An 18665-nucleotide genomic window follows, 5' to 3' on the forward strand; every position below is an offset into this window, starting at 1 on the left:
GTCAGACTGGATCCGGAGAGTTTTTCTTCAAGCAATACCCTTGCGCGTCGGTAGGTGGTGTTGGTCGAATCCGCAGGCGTCGTGGTCGCTGTGATGACGTCGGGAGTAGTACATAGACTCCGCCCTTGCGCAGTGACGTCAGTTTCTTTTAACGACTTTCCATGCCAGAGCGCAGAGCTGCTAAGAACACTGATATTGGTGCGCCAGAGCTAAGGACCTGAAAGGGGGGAATCCCTGTCCCTAGAAATCAGTTCGCAAGCAGGGAGGATGGCTGGGCGGTAAGGAATCTGCAACTAGAATATGTCTCTACCAGATATTTCGTTACCGAAGGTAAGTAACTTCTACATCTGATACAGACTTCTAGTTGCAGATTCCTTACCTTAGAATAGATACCCAAACAATGCCATCCTCGGTGGTGGGCTGCGAACTAAGATCATACTAGAAAGTCGTGCAGGACCGAACGACCAAAGTAGCCGTCCCGTCGGACCTGACTGTCCTGGCAGTAATGCTTAGCAAACGTGTGCAGAGACACCCACATAGCTGCCTGACAGATATCCAGGACAGAAACTCCGTGTGCTAACGCAGTGGATGCAGCAGTGGCCCTGGTAGAATGAGCCCGCAAGCCGTCAGGAGGTTGCTTTTTCACCAAAGCGTAGCACATTTTGATGCAAAGAAGCACCCATCGAGAGATGGTACGTTTTTGCACCGCCTTCCCCTTCTTCGCACCCACATAGTCAACAAAGAGTTGATCGTCCTCCCGGAAGTCTTTAGTACGATTGAGATAGAACGCCAACGCTCTTTTTGGGTCCAGACGGTGGAGCCTCTCCTCCTCATGGGAAGGATGTGGGGGTGCGTAGAAGGTAGGCAAAGTGATGGACTGGCCTACATGAAATGGTGTAACCACCTTAGGAAGGAAGGAAGCTCTAGTGCGTAACACCACTTTGTTGCGGTGTACGGACAAGTACGGAGGCTTTGAAGAAAGGGCCTGAAGCTCACTCACCCTGCGAGCAGAGGTGATGGCGATGAGAAGGACAGTTTTGAATGTGAGGAGCCGTAAGGGACAATTATGCATAGGCTCAAAGGGAGTACACATCAAGAAAGTAAGCACAAGATTAAGATCCCACGGAGGCATGATGAAGGGAGTGGGAGGAAATAAGTGGGGTGAGCCCCTTTAAGAACCTACTCACAAGAGGAGACTTAAAGAGTGAGGGCGGATCAGGAAGCCTAAGAAAGGCGGAAATGGCAGACGATACCCCTTAAGGGTGCCCAAAGCAGAGCCCTGCTGGGCTAAGGAAAGAATGAATAGAAGAACCTCTGAAAGAGGGGCAGATAGGGGGGTCAACAGATTTATTGGTGCACCATGCCACAAATTTATTCCAATGACAGGCGTATACAGTTTTAGTCGAGGGACGCCTGGCTGCCAAGATAACATTGCAGACTTCGGGTGGAAGGGCAAATGCCGTCAACTGTTGCCGCTCAATCTCCACGCATGAAGGCGGAGATTGGACAGGTTAGGGTGGAGGACGGTCCCCTGCTGCTGCAACAGAATATCTGCCCAAAGAGGCGGTCTGAGTGGAGGATCGATGGACATACTCAATAGCTCTGGATACCACACTCTTTGAGCCCAGTCCGGAGCCACCAAGATAACTTGGGCCCGGTCGCTCTTGATCTTCTTGAGAACTCTGGGCAGAAGAGGGATAGACGGGAAGGCGTAAAGGAGGCCAGAGTTCCACTCAAGACGAAAAGCGTCTCTGAGCGAGTGCCGCCTTGGTAAAGCCAAGGTGCAAAATAGCTGACATTGCACGTTCTCTGCGGAGGCGAACAGATCTAACCAAGGCTCTCCCCACTTAAGAAAGAGACCTTGCGTCAACTCTGGATGGAGACGCCATTCGTGATCGACAGTGCGTCGGCGGCTGAGTTCGTCTGCTCTGGCGTTGAGAGAGCCTGCCAGATGTTGAACCATCAGGGTAATGCCCGGATGTTCCAGCCATGTCCAGAGGCGTAGTGCCTCCTGACATAGGGTCCAGGTCCCCGCCTTGTTTATTGGAGTACCACATGGCGGTAGTGTTGTCCATGAACACCTGCACCACTTTCCCTTTGAGAGAGGGAAGGAATGCTTTCAACGCAAGCCTGATTGCTCGGAGCTCCAGCATGTTTATGTGGAGTCCCAACTCCGCCGTAGACCAGAGGCCTCTGATCTCTGCCTCTCCCATGTGGCCGCCCCAACCCAGAAGCGACGCATCTGTCACTATTGAGAGATCTGGTTGGGGAAGGGAGAGGGATCTGCCATTGACCCAATTGGGATTCGAAAGCCACCACTGCAGGTCTTTCGCAGTCCCCTCCGAGATCTGGCCCATGTCGGAGCGATTCCCCTGATGCTGCGCCCACTGGAACTTCAAGTCTCACTGCAGAGCCCGCTTATGCCACCTGACATGTGTTACTAGCAGGATGCAGGAGGCCAAGAGGCCCAGCAGCCTCAGAGTCTGTCTCACCAAAACCCAAGACCAAGGCTGAATCATAGCCTGAATGTCTTGGACTCGCTTTTGGGGAGGATAAGCCTGAAACCGCACTGTGTCCAGAACTTCCTCGATGAAAGGGAACGTTTGAGAGGGAGTCAGGTGTGACCTTGGCACGTTGATAGTGAACCCCAGCTGGTGCAGGAGGTTCACCGTAGTCTGGTGGTGTGAGACCACTGTCGGGCGAAGGCTCCTTCAACAGCCAGTCGTCTAGGTAGGGGAAGACTGAGACCCCTAACCTGCGCAGATGAGCTGCATCCACCACCATCACTTTCGTGCACACCCGAGGGGCACTGGTACGGCCAAAAGGGAGCACGGTAAACTGAAAGTGCTTGTGGCCTACCACGAATCGTAGGTAACGCCTGTGGGCAGGCAGGATGGGGATGTGGAAATAAGCGTCCTGCAAGTCCAACGCTACCATCCAGTCTTCTGGGTCTAAGGCAGACAGAACCTGAGCCAGGGTGAGCATTTTGAACTTCTCCTTCTTGAGGAAGTAGTTCAGGTCCCGAAGATCTAGGCTAGGGCGTAAGCCTTTGTCCTTCTTTGGTATCAGAAAGTAGTGGGAATAACCATCACAACCTACTTCTGGCACAGGGACCCTTTCTATAGCTCCCTTGGCCAAGAGAGCTGTGGCTTCCATGGCGGAGAAGCACCAAATGATCCTCCGAAAGGGGATGGAAGGATGGTGGCATGTGTGGTGGTGCGGATTCGAAAGGGAGGGAGTAGCGCTTCAGAATTATTTGCAAAACCCACCCGTCCGTGGTGATATGTTTCCAGTGGGGCAGGTGATGGCGGATTCTGCCACCTACTGGGCGGGAGTGAGGGGACAGACTAGGAAGGTTTAGAGGCTGCTGCAGGGGCATGGGTGGACTGGACAGACCTCTGGTTCCCTGTCCCACGACCACGTGAGATTCCGCGCCCCCGGCCACACATAGGCTGTCCAGTGTGCATGGCCCGGTGGCTGGATTGAGTACGCGACAGGGCGCCCTTTCTGTGGCCACAAAAAGGAGGAAAAGCGGACTGTGGGGGGCATGTGGCGGCAGAAAGGCCAAGGGACCGAGCCGTAGCCCTGGACTCATTGGACCTCTCCAAGGCCGAGTCCGCTTTGTCTCCGAAGAGACTGGTGCCATCAAAGGGCATGTCCATGAGTGACTGTTGGACATCCCCTGAGAAACTAGAAGTACGAAACCAGGCATGGCGCCGTAAAGCCACTGTCATAGCAACCGATCTGCCCAGAGAGTCCGTTGGATCCAGCCCACAACGGATTGTGAACTTCGCCGCGTCTCTCCCATCTTTGACTGCTTGGGAGACGATAGCACGGGCCTCCTCCGGTATCTGCAGCAGGACTTGCGCAACCGTATCCCACAGGGAGTGGGAATAACAGCCCAAAAGGCATGCGGTGTTCAAGGACCGCAGCGCGAGGCTGGAGGAAGAAAATAACTTCTTACCAAATTGTTCCAGCCTTTTGAATTCCCTATCCGGGGGCGCGGAAGGGAACGCACCAGAAGAAGAGGACGCCTGGGTAACAAGACTCTCAGGCATAGGATGTTGGGACAGGAACTTTGGGTCGTTGGCGCAAGCAGATGGCGGCGAGCGATCGTCCTGTTCACAGGAGCCCCTATGTTGGGTTTGGACCATGTACCCAAAAGGACGTCAGTGAGGGCTTCATTAAATGGGAGAAGGGGTTCAGAAGTAGAAGCCCCAGGCTGAAGCACCTCCGTCAGGAGGTTAAACCTGACTTCAACAGTAGGTTGCTCAAGGCCAAGGACCTCAGCCTCCCTACTAACCACTGCACCATAGGTAGCTCCCTCCGCCGTAGCCACAGTAGGAGGAGACAGAATGCCAGAGTCAGGAGAAGTATCAAGACCACTGGCTTTGCCTAAGTCCTGTGCCCAGTCCATAGTAGGGTCTTCCTGGTATTCATAAGGGTCCAGGGACCCCTCCATTTCTTCCCTGTATTCATACCCATAGGAAAATGGGTAAAAATCTGACCTCGGGCGAATGGGGCCCACCGAAGCTGATGGCGGCGGCCGACGCCACTCCGAGTCGTTGGGAATGTGAATCGGTCGATGTCAATAGTGTGCACTAGCGACGTCGGGAGCGTCGCTAAACGACCCGGCGCCGGGGAAGGTCTCGACTGTGCGACCGGCTTCGGTGCGGCTCCGCACACAGATCGGAAGGCGACCTCGGTGGCCGGGGCCGAAGCCGCCGGTGCGGAACCCGAAGGCCCCTCAGCCAGCCCCTTGGGTCCGAAGGCACCGTATCGGGGTTAGCACGCCCAAAGATGAGGCCCATGGCCTCGTAGAACTCCTTGAGTTGGGTGGGGGTCGTTCCGGCTCCGGGAAACTCGGGGAAGCAGAGAGTCGACCCAGACGTAGACTCCATGGACAGAGTCCTAGTTTGTGGACGCTCGGCCGAGCGACGGGGTGAAGTCGGAGAGCGATGGGACTTCTTCGACTTCTTCTTCTTCTTAACTTGACCCAAAGATTTTGAAGAAGACGAGTGGTGGTGGCTCCGCGACCAATCTCAAGACCTTCCTCTCGAGCGAGATCGGGATCTACGCGGAGTCGAGTGCTGGACCTCCATCAGCTTTAGGGACCGCTCCCTCAAAACCTTCGGATGCATTGCCCGGCACTCGGAGCATGACTTCGGGTCACCACAGGCAGACATGATGAGGGTCCGTCACCGACATCATGCGGTGGCAATCCTCGCACGGCTTGAACCCGGTATTCGGGGACATCCTCGACGCACCAAAGGTCGTAACCAAAAAATATCGACAAAACGGTCGAATTCGGCCAAAAAATAGCCGAGGGTAGCTCTCTCTTGGATCAGCGCGTGGCGCGGAAAGAAAAGAACTGACGTCACTGCACGATGGCGGTGTCTATGTACTACTCCCGACGTCATGACGGCGACTACGACGCCTGCGGAGTCGACCGACGCCACCTATCGACGCGCAAGGGTATTGCTTGAAGAAAAAATCTCCGGATCCAGTCTGACGCCTGGGGGAAAATTGCAACTAGAGTATGTCTCTACAAGATATTTTGTTACCGAAGGTAAGTAACTTCTACGTTACAAATGTATTGGAGTTGGGTTATGGGTTAGTGTGTAGGCACTCATTTAATTAAATATGTCATAAGAGAGGTGATGTGTGAGGATATTAGTCACTGATGTATAACAACCATATACTTGTACTTAATTCTATGTGTGTTGTACTGCCTTTTTGGGTATATGTATGGCAGTAATTATATTTATACAATTTGATGACAGTTTTTCTTTATGTATATTTATATCTTATTCTGACCACATCTCTGCATTGTAAACAATTTTAATTTTTCTGTTAGGTCATGATTCTTGAGAGCACCTCTGGATCAGTGCACTGGGAATTGGAAATCAATTACAGGCCTGGGAGCCCAAAGCCAGCCACACTCCGAACTGGAGATCACAGATCAACATTCTTGTTCTGGGGAGATTATCAAATGGACACCAACAGTACAGTATGTCTTGTTTTATTCCTTCAGTTTCTTTATTTTTAGATTTTCAATATTTTATATGACTTGTGTATGTTGTGTTTTTACTGGCCTACAGATTGTTTGGTCTGTTAACATTCCCTTATTAGACTGATGTGGTCTTAAAGGAACATCGACAATATTATAATTTTGATAACTATATTTTCCTCACTGAGATTTCTATATCGTCTATTTCTTTATTATGAACACAAAGTAAGCTATTGTGTTTTTATTTATCTTCAGCTTTTTAAAATCATTTATGTAGTTATGCTCTGGGTGGTGGAAGGAAAATAGAAATTGAACTTCACAAAAGGCATACAGTCCGTGGTATGTCATATTTATATATTGGGACACCCACCAGGGAGAACCATTGTGAGCTTCTTTAGTTCTCTCTTGAAGAATACTTCAAGATTTATAGACATTTGTCTCTTTAAATTTGTGGTGATGTTACCATCACATATTAGAGATTCCGTTGACTTTCTTTCTGATGAAGGGTCAGAATATAGCTTGAGAGGGTAGTTATGAGATTGTCAACCTTGGCATATCATTATACACATCAATGCAACAGAAATGGGAAATAAAAACCTGCAGGCATTTTCAGAAAGAAACATCCATCAGCCTCCTCCCACATATGCATATGCTCTTGGAGGTGTAAGGCTATTGCCTGGAGCAGTGGTTCCCAAACTGTGGTCCAGGGACCCCTGGGGGTTCGCGAAGCCTCCTCCTGTTGGTCCACAACTGCTTAGAAAATTCAATAATATTAACAGGTTAGGTCCCCAGCTTTCAGTAATGACTCAGTGGGGGAGTCCCGGGATTCCAATAATGATTCAGAGGGGGTCCTCAGGTTTCAGTAATGATAAAGTGGGGGTCCACAGAATTCAAAAGATTGGGAACCACTGGCCTGGAGAATACAGTTTTTGTTTGACAATTCAATTTACCCTCTGAGGGAAGGCTCATCCATGGTGACTTCCTTCATCCCAACATAAGCAACTCTTTTAATGTGCTGGTGGGAGAGAGGGGGGGTGTGGATGGAGTATAACCAGGACAAGATGAAACATTTGGTGTTTTTCATCTAGATTCATAGATGACCTTTTCCTTATTTGGGACAACAGTGAATCTTCACTCAAAGATTAAATTGAGAGTTTGAGCAGCAATGTCTATAACATCGGATTTATGAGCAGCTTGAGCAGGAAGACCATTGACTACCTGGATGTCACACTCGTTGTTAAGAATGCAGAACTATGGATAAAGATTCATCAGAATAGAACAACTAGCAACTGTATTTTGCATGCCAACTGTGGGCATTCCAAAGGCTTTCAAATGGACCATACCCTGCAGGGTATTGCTAAGAGGCTAGAGAGTTTGCTCCAAGTATGAAGACTTTGAAACAAAAGAAACAAATGGCTTTGAAATAAAGGCTGCTTGAAATTTTGGAGTTACCCTTCCACAGTTCTTGAGGATGCACTAGCCAGAGACTGAACAAAAAAACAGAGACATCCTGCTGCTATCAACAATAGGGAAAGTGTGACAAACACAAATGTGTGCAGGTTCATAATGGACTTTTCAGGGGATCATCGGAGAGTCAGAAACATTTTAACTAAGCGTGCTGTAACCTGCTCAGAAGCAATGAACATTTGAAGAAAGTTATTGATGCATATCCTGAAATCACTCATCTGAAAACAGCTTCACTAGGGGATATTCTCACCGCCTGCCATATTAAATCGGACACAAGTACAGAGATTCAGAGTTGGTTGGGGAATGATGGGAAACGATTTTGTGAGTGTTTTTCCTGTAAGGTCTGTTCAACCAGTCTAAATATGAAACCATACACTCTGCTTGAGGGAGTAAAGAATAATATCACAGAACAGATCACATGCCAAACTGACTGTGGTATAGGTGTTCGAATATAAATGATGCAAACAATTTGTGGGTAGCACAACGAAGAAACTGAAGGTACGGATTCTGAGGCTTTTGAGAGTAGTCAAACTAAAGAAAGAATTTATCCTGTTGCCACACATTGCAGGAAAAATCATGAGAGGAGCATTCGCCATTTCATTTTGATGGCTTCCAAAATATCAAGAAGAATCCACGTGGCAGCAAGAGGGAAGAGACCCTGAAGAAAGAAGAATCTAAAATGATATGGTTATGGGGAAGTGAAATACCATGCGATATCAACCAGGATGCTGAGCTCCAGTTACACTTATACAAAATGTTGGAAATCGCCCTTTTTGCAGGGTTATCCCCAAACTTTTTGCCTTCTTCCTCCTATTGTTTAGGTCTGTTTTTGCTTGTTTATCATCTCTGTGCACTTTACCACTGCTAATCAGTGCTAAAGTGCAAGTACTCCCTATAGAAATTGTACAGTTGATTGGTTTATCCATGATTGGCATATTTGAATTACTGGTAAGTCCCTAGTAAAGTGCACTAGAGGTGCTCAGGGCCTGTAAATCAAATGCTACTAGTGAACCCACATCAGTAGCCCTGTAAACATGGCTCAGACCTGCCACTGCAGTGTCTGTGTATGCAGTTTTAAACTGCCAATTCGACTTGGCAAGTGTACCCACTTGCCAGGCCACAACCTTCCCTTTTACCAAATGTAAGGCACCCCTAAGTTAGGCCCTAGGTAGCCCCATGGGCAGGGTGCAGTGTATGTTTAAGGTTGAACATATACTAGTGTGTTTTATATGTCCTAACAGTGAATTACTGCCAAATTCGGTTTTCACTGTGCAAGGACTATCTCTCTGATAGGTTAACATGGGGCTGCCTTTAAATTTTTAGCTACTCCCTTTGAGAGTAGATAAAAATGTGGAGTTTAGGATCTCTGAACTCACAATTTAAAAATACATCTTTTAGTGAAGTTGGTTTTTAAATTGTCTGTTTGAAAATACCACTTTTAGAAAGTAGGCATTTTCTTGCTTATACTATTCTGTGACTCTGCCTGTTTGTGGATTGCCCATCTGGGTCAGTTTGACAGTTGGGCTGTTCACACCACTCCTCTAGACAGTGACACAAAGGGGGCTGGGGTGTAGCCTGCATATCTTGATTAGCCATCTGTGCTGGAGGGGAGGGGAGGGAGTGGTCACTCACACCTGAAATGACTGTGCCTGCCCTCACACAATGCCGTCTCCGACCCACTGGTGAGTGTCTGGGGCCTAGCCTGGACAAGGAAGGATCTTGCAAAAACTTGAGACTTTGATTTGAAGTTTGCCAACTTCAAAGGCAGAACTGGGTATAAGAAGAAGACCCAAAACCCCAGACTTTTAGAATCTTCCTGGAATCAAGAGGAACCTCTGCCCAGGAGAAGAGCTGAAGGAGGAGTACTGTCCCTTTGCAGTGTTGCTTTGCTGGACTGGCCTGCAGTTGCTGCTTCTGCCTGAAAAGAGTGCAAAGGGTGAACTTTGCTGTGTGACCTGCCTGAGAAAATTCTCCAAGGGGTGGAATAGAGCTTGCCTCCTGTTGGAAGTCTCAGGGACACCAAAGACTTAGTTTCCTCGACCTGCAGCACTGGGAACTGTGTGTTTTGTGCTGTTCAAGAGGAGAAACCACTGCGACGCCGCCAACGACGCTGCTGGCTTGCACCGTGACCTGCCGACGCCACGCGCTTCGCACCGCGACCCTGGTCTCACCGAAGCCATCATCAGATGACTTCACCGAGCCGCTGCTCGCACTGCGACCTGTGGGCCCGCACTCCGGCATCACCTGCGCACACCGCAGCCTGGGCATCCCCGACGATGGCGCTCGTGCTGACACCGCCGCTGCCTGCACTGTGGCCTGTGGACACTGCTCGTGAGATACACAAAGCACCGTCCCGCCCCCCACCGCAGCCCAGGTCCACCGATGCCAGCACCATTGACTCCTGTGTCGTCACCAGGCCTCCTGCCTGCACCGTGGCCTGTGGACACCGCTCGTGAGGGTCACAAAGCACTGTCCCGTCCCGCTGGCTTGGGCCTACCGACGACAGCACTTCAGCAATGACCATGCCTCTACCTGCACCGTGACCTGTGGACAGCGCACGTCGCATTGTCCCGCTTCGCACCGCAGCCCCGACGCCATCCACGCCGGCGCACCTGACTTCATCAGCCTGGAGTTCGATCTGCAACGCGTGTGACCTCAAGGGCCTGACGACTCCTGCACCGACTCCGGAACCGACACCGCGACGTCAGTGACGCCGCTCTCCGGAGCTCACCGCAAGGATCACGACGCCCAGCAAATCCAAGGTACTGTTTGCGGGTCTTCCCGACACCGTAGCTGGCCCGCAATGCTGCGGCCGGCCTGAACAGTTTTGTTGATCACGACGCCGTCATAGCCCCAGGTGGAGCTATCGAGTTCAAGGAACTGTAGATTTGAGTAAATCTTGCAGAATTCATTTTTCTTACTGTATGTTGGATTTTTATCGTATTTGGTCTTGTTTTATATAGATAAGTATTGGCTATTTTTCTAAAACTGGTGTGGTGTCCTTTTGTAGTGTTTTCACTTATTACTGTGTGTTATGTGCAAATGCTTTACACATTGCTTCTGAGATAAGCCTGGCTGCTCGTGCCAAGCTACCAAGGGGGTGAGCAGGGGTTATCTGAGCGGGTATCTCCCTTATCCTGACTAGAGTGAGGGACCCTACTTGGACAGGGTGCAAACCGACTGCCAACTAGAGACCCTATTTCTAACACAAAACCTTGTTCCCCAGAACAAATATTAAATTATTGTCTAGCAATCTTTGTGCCTGGAAGTTGATAATGAAATTGGTTCTCCATGATGTCATGCAGCTTAGAAATGTATGGAAAAATTGTGGTAAGAGAACTAAGAAAATGAGTTTCATGGATCTAAAACCCAACATCTTTCCTTCGTGAATGAGGTCCCTCTATATATGTGGTCTGGCACAAGAGAGCCTGCTTTGTTATAATGAATTTCATGGATTTTAATATGCTTATTTAACGATGTAGAGTTATTTATATATATATATATATATATATATATATATATATATTTGGTGGCATGTGTAGCAGTCTTCTTGCTCTTCGGTCTCTTAATGTCTTCCTCGACCGAAACGCTCGACAGGCTTCACAGGTATCCTCCTTGTGCTCTGGAGACAGACACAAGTTACAGACCAGATGCTGATCTGTATATGGATACTTGTTATGGCATTTTGGGCAGAAGCGGAATGGGGTCCGTTCCATCAGCCTTGAAGAGACACGTGGCCGGGCCGACCAGGCCCCGACGGGGGGATCGAAAAAACCCCGAAGGGCCACCGGAGCTCTTCAAAAGTCGGTGTCGATCTGTTATAACTAACCCGATACCGAACGCAAACAATACCGACGATTTTTCCGAGATTCTAACTAACTTTCCGACCCGAAACACGGAGCGAAAAGGAACACGTCCGAACCCGATGGCGGAAAAAAAAACAATCTAAGATGGAGTCGACGCCCATGCGCAATGGAGCCGAAATGGGAGGAGTCCCTCGATCTCGTGACTCGAAAAGACTTCTTCGAAGAAAAACAACTTGTAACACTCCGAGCCCAACACCAGATGGCGGGATGTGCACAGCATGTGAATCTGCAGCGACTAATGCCACGAACAGATGTACACTGGGTAAGTGACATTTTCCATATATATAATCATAGAAAAAGAAGACTGGGTCTAAAACCACCGTAAGTCATGTGTCATAATGAATCTTATGGATCCTGTGATATGATAATGTAACAATGACATGCCACTTGTAAACCTACAAAAAAACGTGTTCCCCAGAACCAACAATCATGCCTGGAAACTGATGAGTAAATAGGTTCTTCATTATTTTTGTAGTTCTAAAAATGTAGGGTCCTTTTGGACAGGACGGCATGTAGGAATATATTGAGTATCATGGATATTGTAATTAGATTGTTTAATGATGTTCTATGATCTTAAACAATGCACTTGGATCCAATCATTGGAAGTAGATAGGGAGATTATTGGTATAAATCAGAGGGGGTAGTTGGCATAAAAAGGAACTGATGAGGACAAGATTGTTAGTTTGTTCTATGTATCCAGGGGTGAATTTCAAATGTTATAGCTAATATTAAGTTAAAGGCCATGACACAATGTAAGTTAAAATTAATAAAAAATATGTAACAGTTGGTATTAATAGAAACTGATGAGGAGGAGATTGTGAACTTGTTGTATGGATGATTTAAGGGTAAAATTCAAAAAGGTCAAAGGTCATATGAGTTTCACAAGCTGATACAATGAAATTTGGGGTATACTTAAAATGTGAGCATATTTCCATGTACAAGGATTTCTGTTAAATCCTGTGATGGTGGCTGTGTGTGGCTTTTGAACAGACAATTAGGTGATGGTCTAGTTGTTTTGTTTGTATTGATTGCCATTATGGCAGATATATAATGTGTTCACTTTCAGATTGCCTTGTCCCATGAAGCCTTTTGTTGATGAAATGTGTTGTTTTTTGATTGGCAAATGGTGTCTTTATATTCACATTGCTGTGAGTGCTATCATATTTATATATGTCCAAACCATACTTCAAAATCAGAAAGAAGGTGTACAGTATAAGGAATCACTGCAACATATTTATTGTATTTCAATTATTGTAAATGACATCGGCTACACCCATTTAAACTGGAGAGTCTACAGGCAAAGCCATTTCAGCAAAAACAAAGCCAGCCATTCTTCTGGGTACACATGTAGTGATGGGAACATATGCCTAGTGCTGGAATTTGCCCTTTTGCAGGGTCATCCCCAGTCTTTTTGGCTCCTGCCTCCTACTTTTTCTGACCTGTTTCTGTTGGCTTTTGAACTCTGAGCACTTTACCACTGCTAATCAGTGCCAAAGTGCATATACTTTCTGTGTAAATGTGTATGTAATTGGTTCATCCAGGATTGGCATATTTGATTTACTAGTAAGTCCCTAGTACAGTGCACTAGAGGTGCCCAGGGCCTGTAAATCAAATGCTACTAATGGGCCGGCAGCACTCGTTGTGCCACCCACATTAGTAATTCTGTAAACATGGCTCTGTCCTGCCACTGCAGTGTCTGTGTGTGCAGTTTTAAACTGTAAATTCGACTTGGCAATTGTACCCACTTGCCAGGCCTAAACCTTCCCTTTTCTTACATGTAAGGCACCCCTAAGGTAGGCTCTAGGTAGCCCCAAGGGCAGGGTGCAGTGTATGGTTAAGGTAGGACATATAGTAATGTGTTTTATATGTCCTGACAGTGAAATATTGTTAAATTCGTTTTTCACTGTTGCAAGGCCTGTCCCTCTCATAGGTTAACATGGGGGCTACCTTTAAATATGATTAAAGTGTAGATTCCCTTTGGGAGCGGATAAATATGTGGAGTTTATTGTCTCTGAGCTCACAATTTAAAAATAAATCTTTTAGTGAAGTTGATTTTTAAAGATTGTGTGTTTGAAAATGCCACTTTTAGAAAGTGAGCATTTTCTTGCTTAAACCATTTCTGTGACTCTGCCTGTTTGTAGATTCCCTGTCTGGGTCAGTTTTGACAGTTGGGCTGGTTGCACCTCTCACTAGACAGGGTCACAAAGGGATCCGGGGTGTACCCTGCATTTCCTGATGAGCCATCTGTGCTAGGAGGGAGGAGAGGAGTAGTCAGTCACACTTGAAAGGGCTGTGCCTGCCCTCACACAATGCAGTCTCCAACCCCCTGGTGTGTGTCTGGGGCCTGACTTGGGCAAGGCAGGATTTCACAAACAAGAGAGACTTTCCTTTGAAGTAGGCCTACTTCAAAGGGCAAAATGGGTATAAGAAGGGCACCCAAAACCACAGACTTTAGAACACTTCTGGAAACCGAGAGGAACCTCTGCCTGGAGAAGAGCTGAAGAGCTGAGAGACTGAAGGAGAAACGATGCAAGGTCTCACACGTGAGTGATATCGACGCCTCGCAAGCCCTTTTTGACACACACTCGCCCGTGCGGGGTTATTTTTGACGCACCCAGGTACATTTTCATGCTAACAGCGTTAGCGTTGTGTTTAAAACTACATGAAGACTCTTTTTGCTTTTTAATTGATAACTTGACTCGTGTAATGTGGATTTTTGTCGTTTTGGTCTTGTTTTGTTTAGATAAATATTCTCAATTTTTCTAAACCAGTGTTGTCATTTTGTAGTGTTTTCATTGAGTTACTGTGTGTGTTGGTACAAATACTTTACACCTAGCACTCTGAAGTTAAGCCTGCTGCTCGTGCCAAGTTCCCAAGGGGGTGAGCGGGGGTTAGCTGAGGGTGATTCTCTTTTACCCTGACTAGAGTGAGGGTGCTTGCTTGGACAGGGGGTAACCTGACTTCCAACCAAAGACCCCATTTCTAACACCTACATATTTTCCATTTAAACTGGAGAGTCTACAGGTCAAAGCTATTTCAGCAAAAACAGAGCCAGCCATTCATCTGGGTACACAAGTAGTGATGGGAACACGTGCCTACATATTGTCTGCTAGTCCCCCTGGTGGTGTTCACACATGCCTAATAAATATGCTTTTCATTTGGGGAGTGGTGGGATTTTGCACAAATGCAGTGGAAAATTTGAAGACATGTAAGCAAAGCAGAGTGGAGGGGAAGCTAGGTCACTTGGCCCTGTATCACCTCCTAATGTCTGTTCCTAAAAATATAGAAACATTGGACGTACAGTAAGTACTTCCTATGCCAACAACTCAGCAATTCTCAAAGCCACAAAATGGACAATATATCATGCCATTAAGGGGCAAGAAACCAGTAAGAAGAAGGAAGCAATGCCGCCCATAGCTGTAGCTTCACATGACACCCAAGAGCAGATGATTCCCTTCATGGAGAAATGCAAAGAAGTAACACTGAACAAGTGAGTTGGCAGACGACCTACTGTGACTCCCTTGCTTTTTTCCGGAATCTGCTTCTAGTTCACCATTTCCCTATCCTTTCATACCTGAATGTTCTTGTAAAAACGTCTGATGTTGCTTCACAAGTAGGTGATTGAGTCACACCCACTCCAAGATCGAATTTCCGTCAGCAACACCAGGTGAAGCAGTGATCCAAGGAAACAGTTATCTGCTCTATTTTGGATGTTCTTTATGCAAACAAGCTACTGCACACGGATGACAAGATCAAGGTATCTTTCTTAAATACTACATGCTTTGGAACATACATTCTGAGTGATGTCCTTGTACTTCTGGATTGCCTACTTCACATCCCAGTAAGCCACTGGCACTGGCAGTTTCCCAAGTTGATTATGGCACATCAGCATTTTCAGATTTCGTCCATTTCTTAGCATTTGTATCAGTTATGATGATGGCTTTGCATTAAACATTAGGTTGATACTCCACATTTAGCTCAATTTGATGATTTTCTATTCAAAGTGAACTCCCATTTGCTGGCTTCAAATTCTTTTCACCACACATGTGCGGCATTGCATGTCCCTTGATTCTCCCTCAATATAAGAAAGTCTACGGTAAATCAAGGCATACAGTTTTTTAGAGCCATTGTGGGCACAGCTGACGTGAAGGAATTCCCCTCATGGAGAGAGTGTCTGCCATTCAGCAGTTGGTCCAACATATTCAGCTGGCAGTGGGTCTGAACACTCTGCTTCATTCTTCTCCTGGGCATCTTGGCTTTGTGTATCTCTTTTCTCTAATGGCCACCGATGTGCCATTGGTACAGAGCATTTGGAGAGTTTCATAATATGGACCTAGTCGCTTAACTTCTGTATCCTACATTTTGCACTAATGAACAACCTTCTTGTGGGTAAGCCTGTATTTCCAGCAACAACCAGGTTACAGTGCTCACAAATACGTGCCTCCTGAGCTTAGAAGACCACTTAAGTATTTGTCAATCGGTATGTTGCAGTGTCCGGTAATAAAATAGTGTCACATCAGCTCTATTTCGCTTTGTCCAGTAGACTCCTCATCTTCCTTCACTTGTTACAGGTTGAATAGTACAAATACATACAGAAAACTGCACATGCATGCTCTAGAGTGGATGTGTACCAGAAAGCGCTGAACTTGTAGTCTAGAACAAACATTTGTGATGAATATTTCCACAGCAGTCCAAATCCACAGTCAGCTACACATGAGCAGAATATGTTGGCTATTCGAAGACCAGGGAAAAACAGATAACTAGATCTACTGGATAGTCCACTCTCGACTCATCAGTCTGATGGGCACAGACTTCTACTGGGTCGTTGTGGATATCTAAAGACAAAATTAAGGTTTCCAGTATCTTATTAGTGTATTGTGGCATCTGACACTTGCTAGTATAAATTATATCCCACCAGAAAATCTCTGTTTTTCAGACTTTGGATTTTCTGATGGAACTCTGAAATTCCCAAATAACTGAAGCACTACATTAATATATATGAAATCAAGGACTTGGAAAATACTATTCCTATTATAAGATAATTTCTTCTGTTTTATGAGAACCTTATTCTGGTTTGAATCTATGTTCAAGGTTGTTTGTTTAATTTGGAATATACCCAACATTGATCAGAATTATATAGTTCATACTGATATAAAATAATCCCTTCCCTAACATCATATTACTTCCTTAATATACTAAACACATCATGAGAAAGTATTCAAAGTATTTTTAAATAAATGAGGACTCTTCCTGTGCAAAATAAAGTGGGTTTATTCTTCTTTAAGGCTATTTCTGAAACAGTACTTTAACAATTAGAGTATTTTTACACAATACAGTGCGATTCCTGAGATTTCTCTGTGTGTGAATACCACTCAGGTGCCAGATTGGATCTATAGAATTTTGTTCAGCAATTCCCTCAATCATCTGCAAGTGGTGTCACGATGATCCTCATCACATCCTTCCCACCTGAGATGTGATGTCAGGGCCCTTACAGTCACCTCCTTCGTCGGCTAACATCAGTTCTTTTCTTTCCCCACTTTCCAAAGCTTGTCCAGAGCTCACTTCTCCAAATTCTGTCAGGACTGACAGATTTTTTTCTGACAGATTTTTCTAGTGTGCAAGTAACTACCCTCTCCTAAAAGTCAGGGTTTGTAAGGAGTGCCACAAACATTGGTCAGTGGCGTACCCCCACAAGGTCTACACATGATTCAACATTGTGTGTCAAGTGCGTGAAGATGAATCTGGAGGCCATATGGGATTGTGAAGCCAACATAAATGTCGCCGATCACCACTGGAAAGTTAGGAAGGCCTGATCCTGCTCCAAGTCGAGGATGTGTTTTGTTCCCCTCACCAATCCTGCAACTGCTTTTCTTCTAGGGCCAATTCATCAGGTAAGTCGAGGAAGCACAAGAAACCCTAGCACCACATCCCTTTGTCCCACCACTCCTACCAAGCGGAGTTAAATGACACCCCTGTGTACCTCCAGGCTGCCAACCTTGTCTCCATTGTTGAAACCTGCTCTGGACTTTGTTCGGATGCAGGCTAATTTCGATGGTCCATAGGCGATGCCACAACAGATCAATGATTTCAGATATGCAATGTTGTGACGGTTCGGTTCCCTTTCGGATACATCTAGAGCACCTACGGGCCCGAAAGATCAGAGGGGGCCTTCAGTCACTGTACCACCAGCTGATCCATCCCTGATATCGACTGTGCCCTTCAACCCCACTTCGGGATCAGTCCTGACTCTGGAAGCAGTGGCATGCTGAATGCCTCTTGACCAATGCTGGAGCTATGTGCGTCGATCCCAGCACTAATGTAGTCAAAGTGGGAGTGGATAGTCCTTTTGGACTCCGGAGCAAATCCACCGTGACCTCCACCAAAGCTGCAACCCCCAAGCCCATTAGTCTACTCTGATTCAGGGATGCTTCCACTCCATTATGACCTACCATGACACTGATAATAACAGTCATTTTTTATGAACCAGCTGAGGTCAAACCCTAAGTCCTTACAGAGATCCTACAACCTGGACAAACGACACATGAGCCTATCCTGCCATTTAATGAGGCCCTCACTGACACGGTGCCTGGCACCAGGGCAGAAAAAATTATCTTGCCTCCCAGTGAATGACCAAATAGTGAGGAGAGGGAGCCCTGCTTCAGGAGATTCTTCCTTTCTCCTCCAACACCACAGGCCAGAAAACCTGGTAGGTCATGATTCTACAAGCAGGTTGAACCCAGATGCTTTCCCAACCACTCTGTCGGACAGAGTTGAAACGTGTGGAAACATCACAAAACTCAATGATAGCCTTGCTCTCTGTTCAGTGAACATCACTTGCCTCCTGGGAAGATACTCTCATGTGCTGTGGGTTAATAGTGGCAGAGACCCTCTCAGTAGTCCCGGAAGACCTCAGAACTGACCTCCAGCATGACATTCAGGATGCTTTGAAGTACATAATTTGCGCAGGCCTGGACACTAATGACTCCTTTGGTTGCGCATTCAGCATAAGGGTGCTTTTTTGATGCCACCCTTGGATCCGCTCAACAGGATTTCGAAATGACGTCCAACAATTCTCGACGGACATGTCATTTGATGGCACGCATCTCTTCGAGGAAATGGTGGACTCAGCCTTGGAGCCCTTCAAGGAGAGCAAGGCAACAGCAAGCACACTCCCTTGGGCTAGCACCCCCCTATACATCAGTTTCCCCAACAATTTCACCTCTCCCGAGGCTTCAGAAAGAGATTTCAACTGAGGCCTTATTAGACCTTGTCTCAGCAGCAACAGGCCTTCCAAGTCTGTCGAGGCAGAAGCCAGGGTCCGG

General features: G+C 46.9%; 1 protein-coding gene across 1 annotated transcript in view; it reads left to right on the forward strand.

The window, feature by feature from the left end:
- The window catches only part of FAM234A (family with sequence similarity 234 member A), a 318557-nt gene that overhangs the window by 274886 nt on the left and 25006 nt on the right, over positions 1-18665 (forward strand). Inside the window, exon 10 of the mRNA XM_069210403.1 lies at positions 5858-6010. Coding sequence (XP_069066504.1) covers positions 5858-6010 — 153 coding nt within the window. The remainder of the gene's footprint in view (positions 1-5857; positions 6011-18665) is intronic.

This window comes from Pleurodeles waltl, chromosome 10 (assembly GCF_031143425.1).
Source record: "Pleurodeles waltl isolate 20211129_DDA chromosome 10, aPleWal1.hap1.20221129, whole genome shotgun sequence".
NCBI lineage: Eukaryota > Metazoa > Chordata > Amphibia > Caudata > Salamandridae > Pleurodeles > Pleurodeles waltl.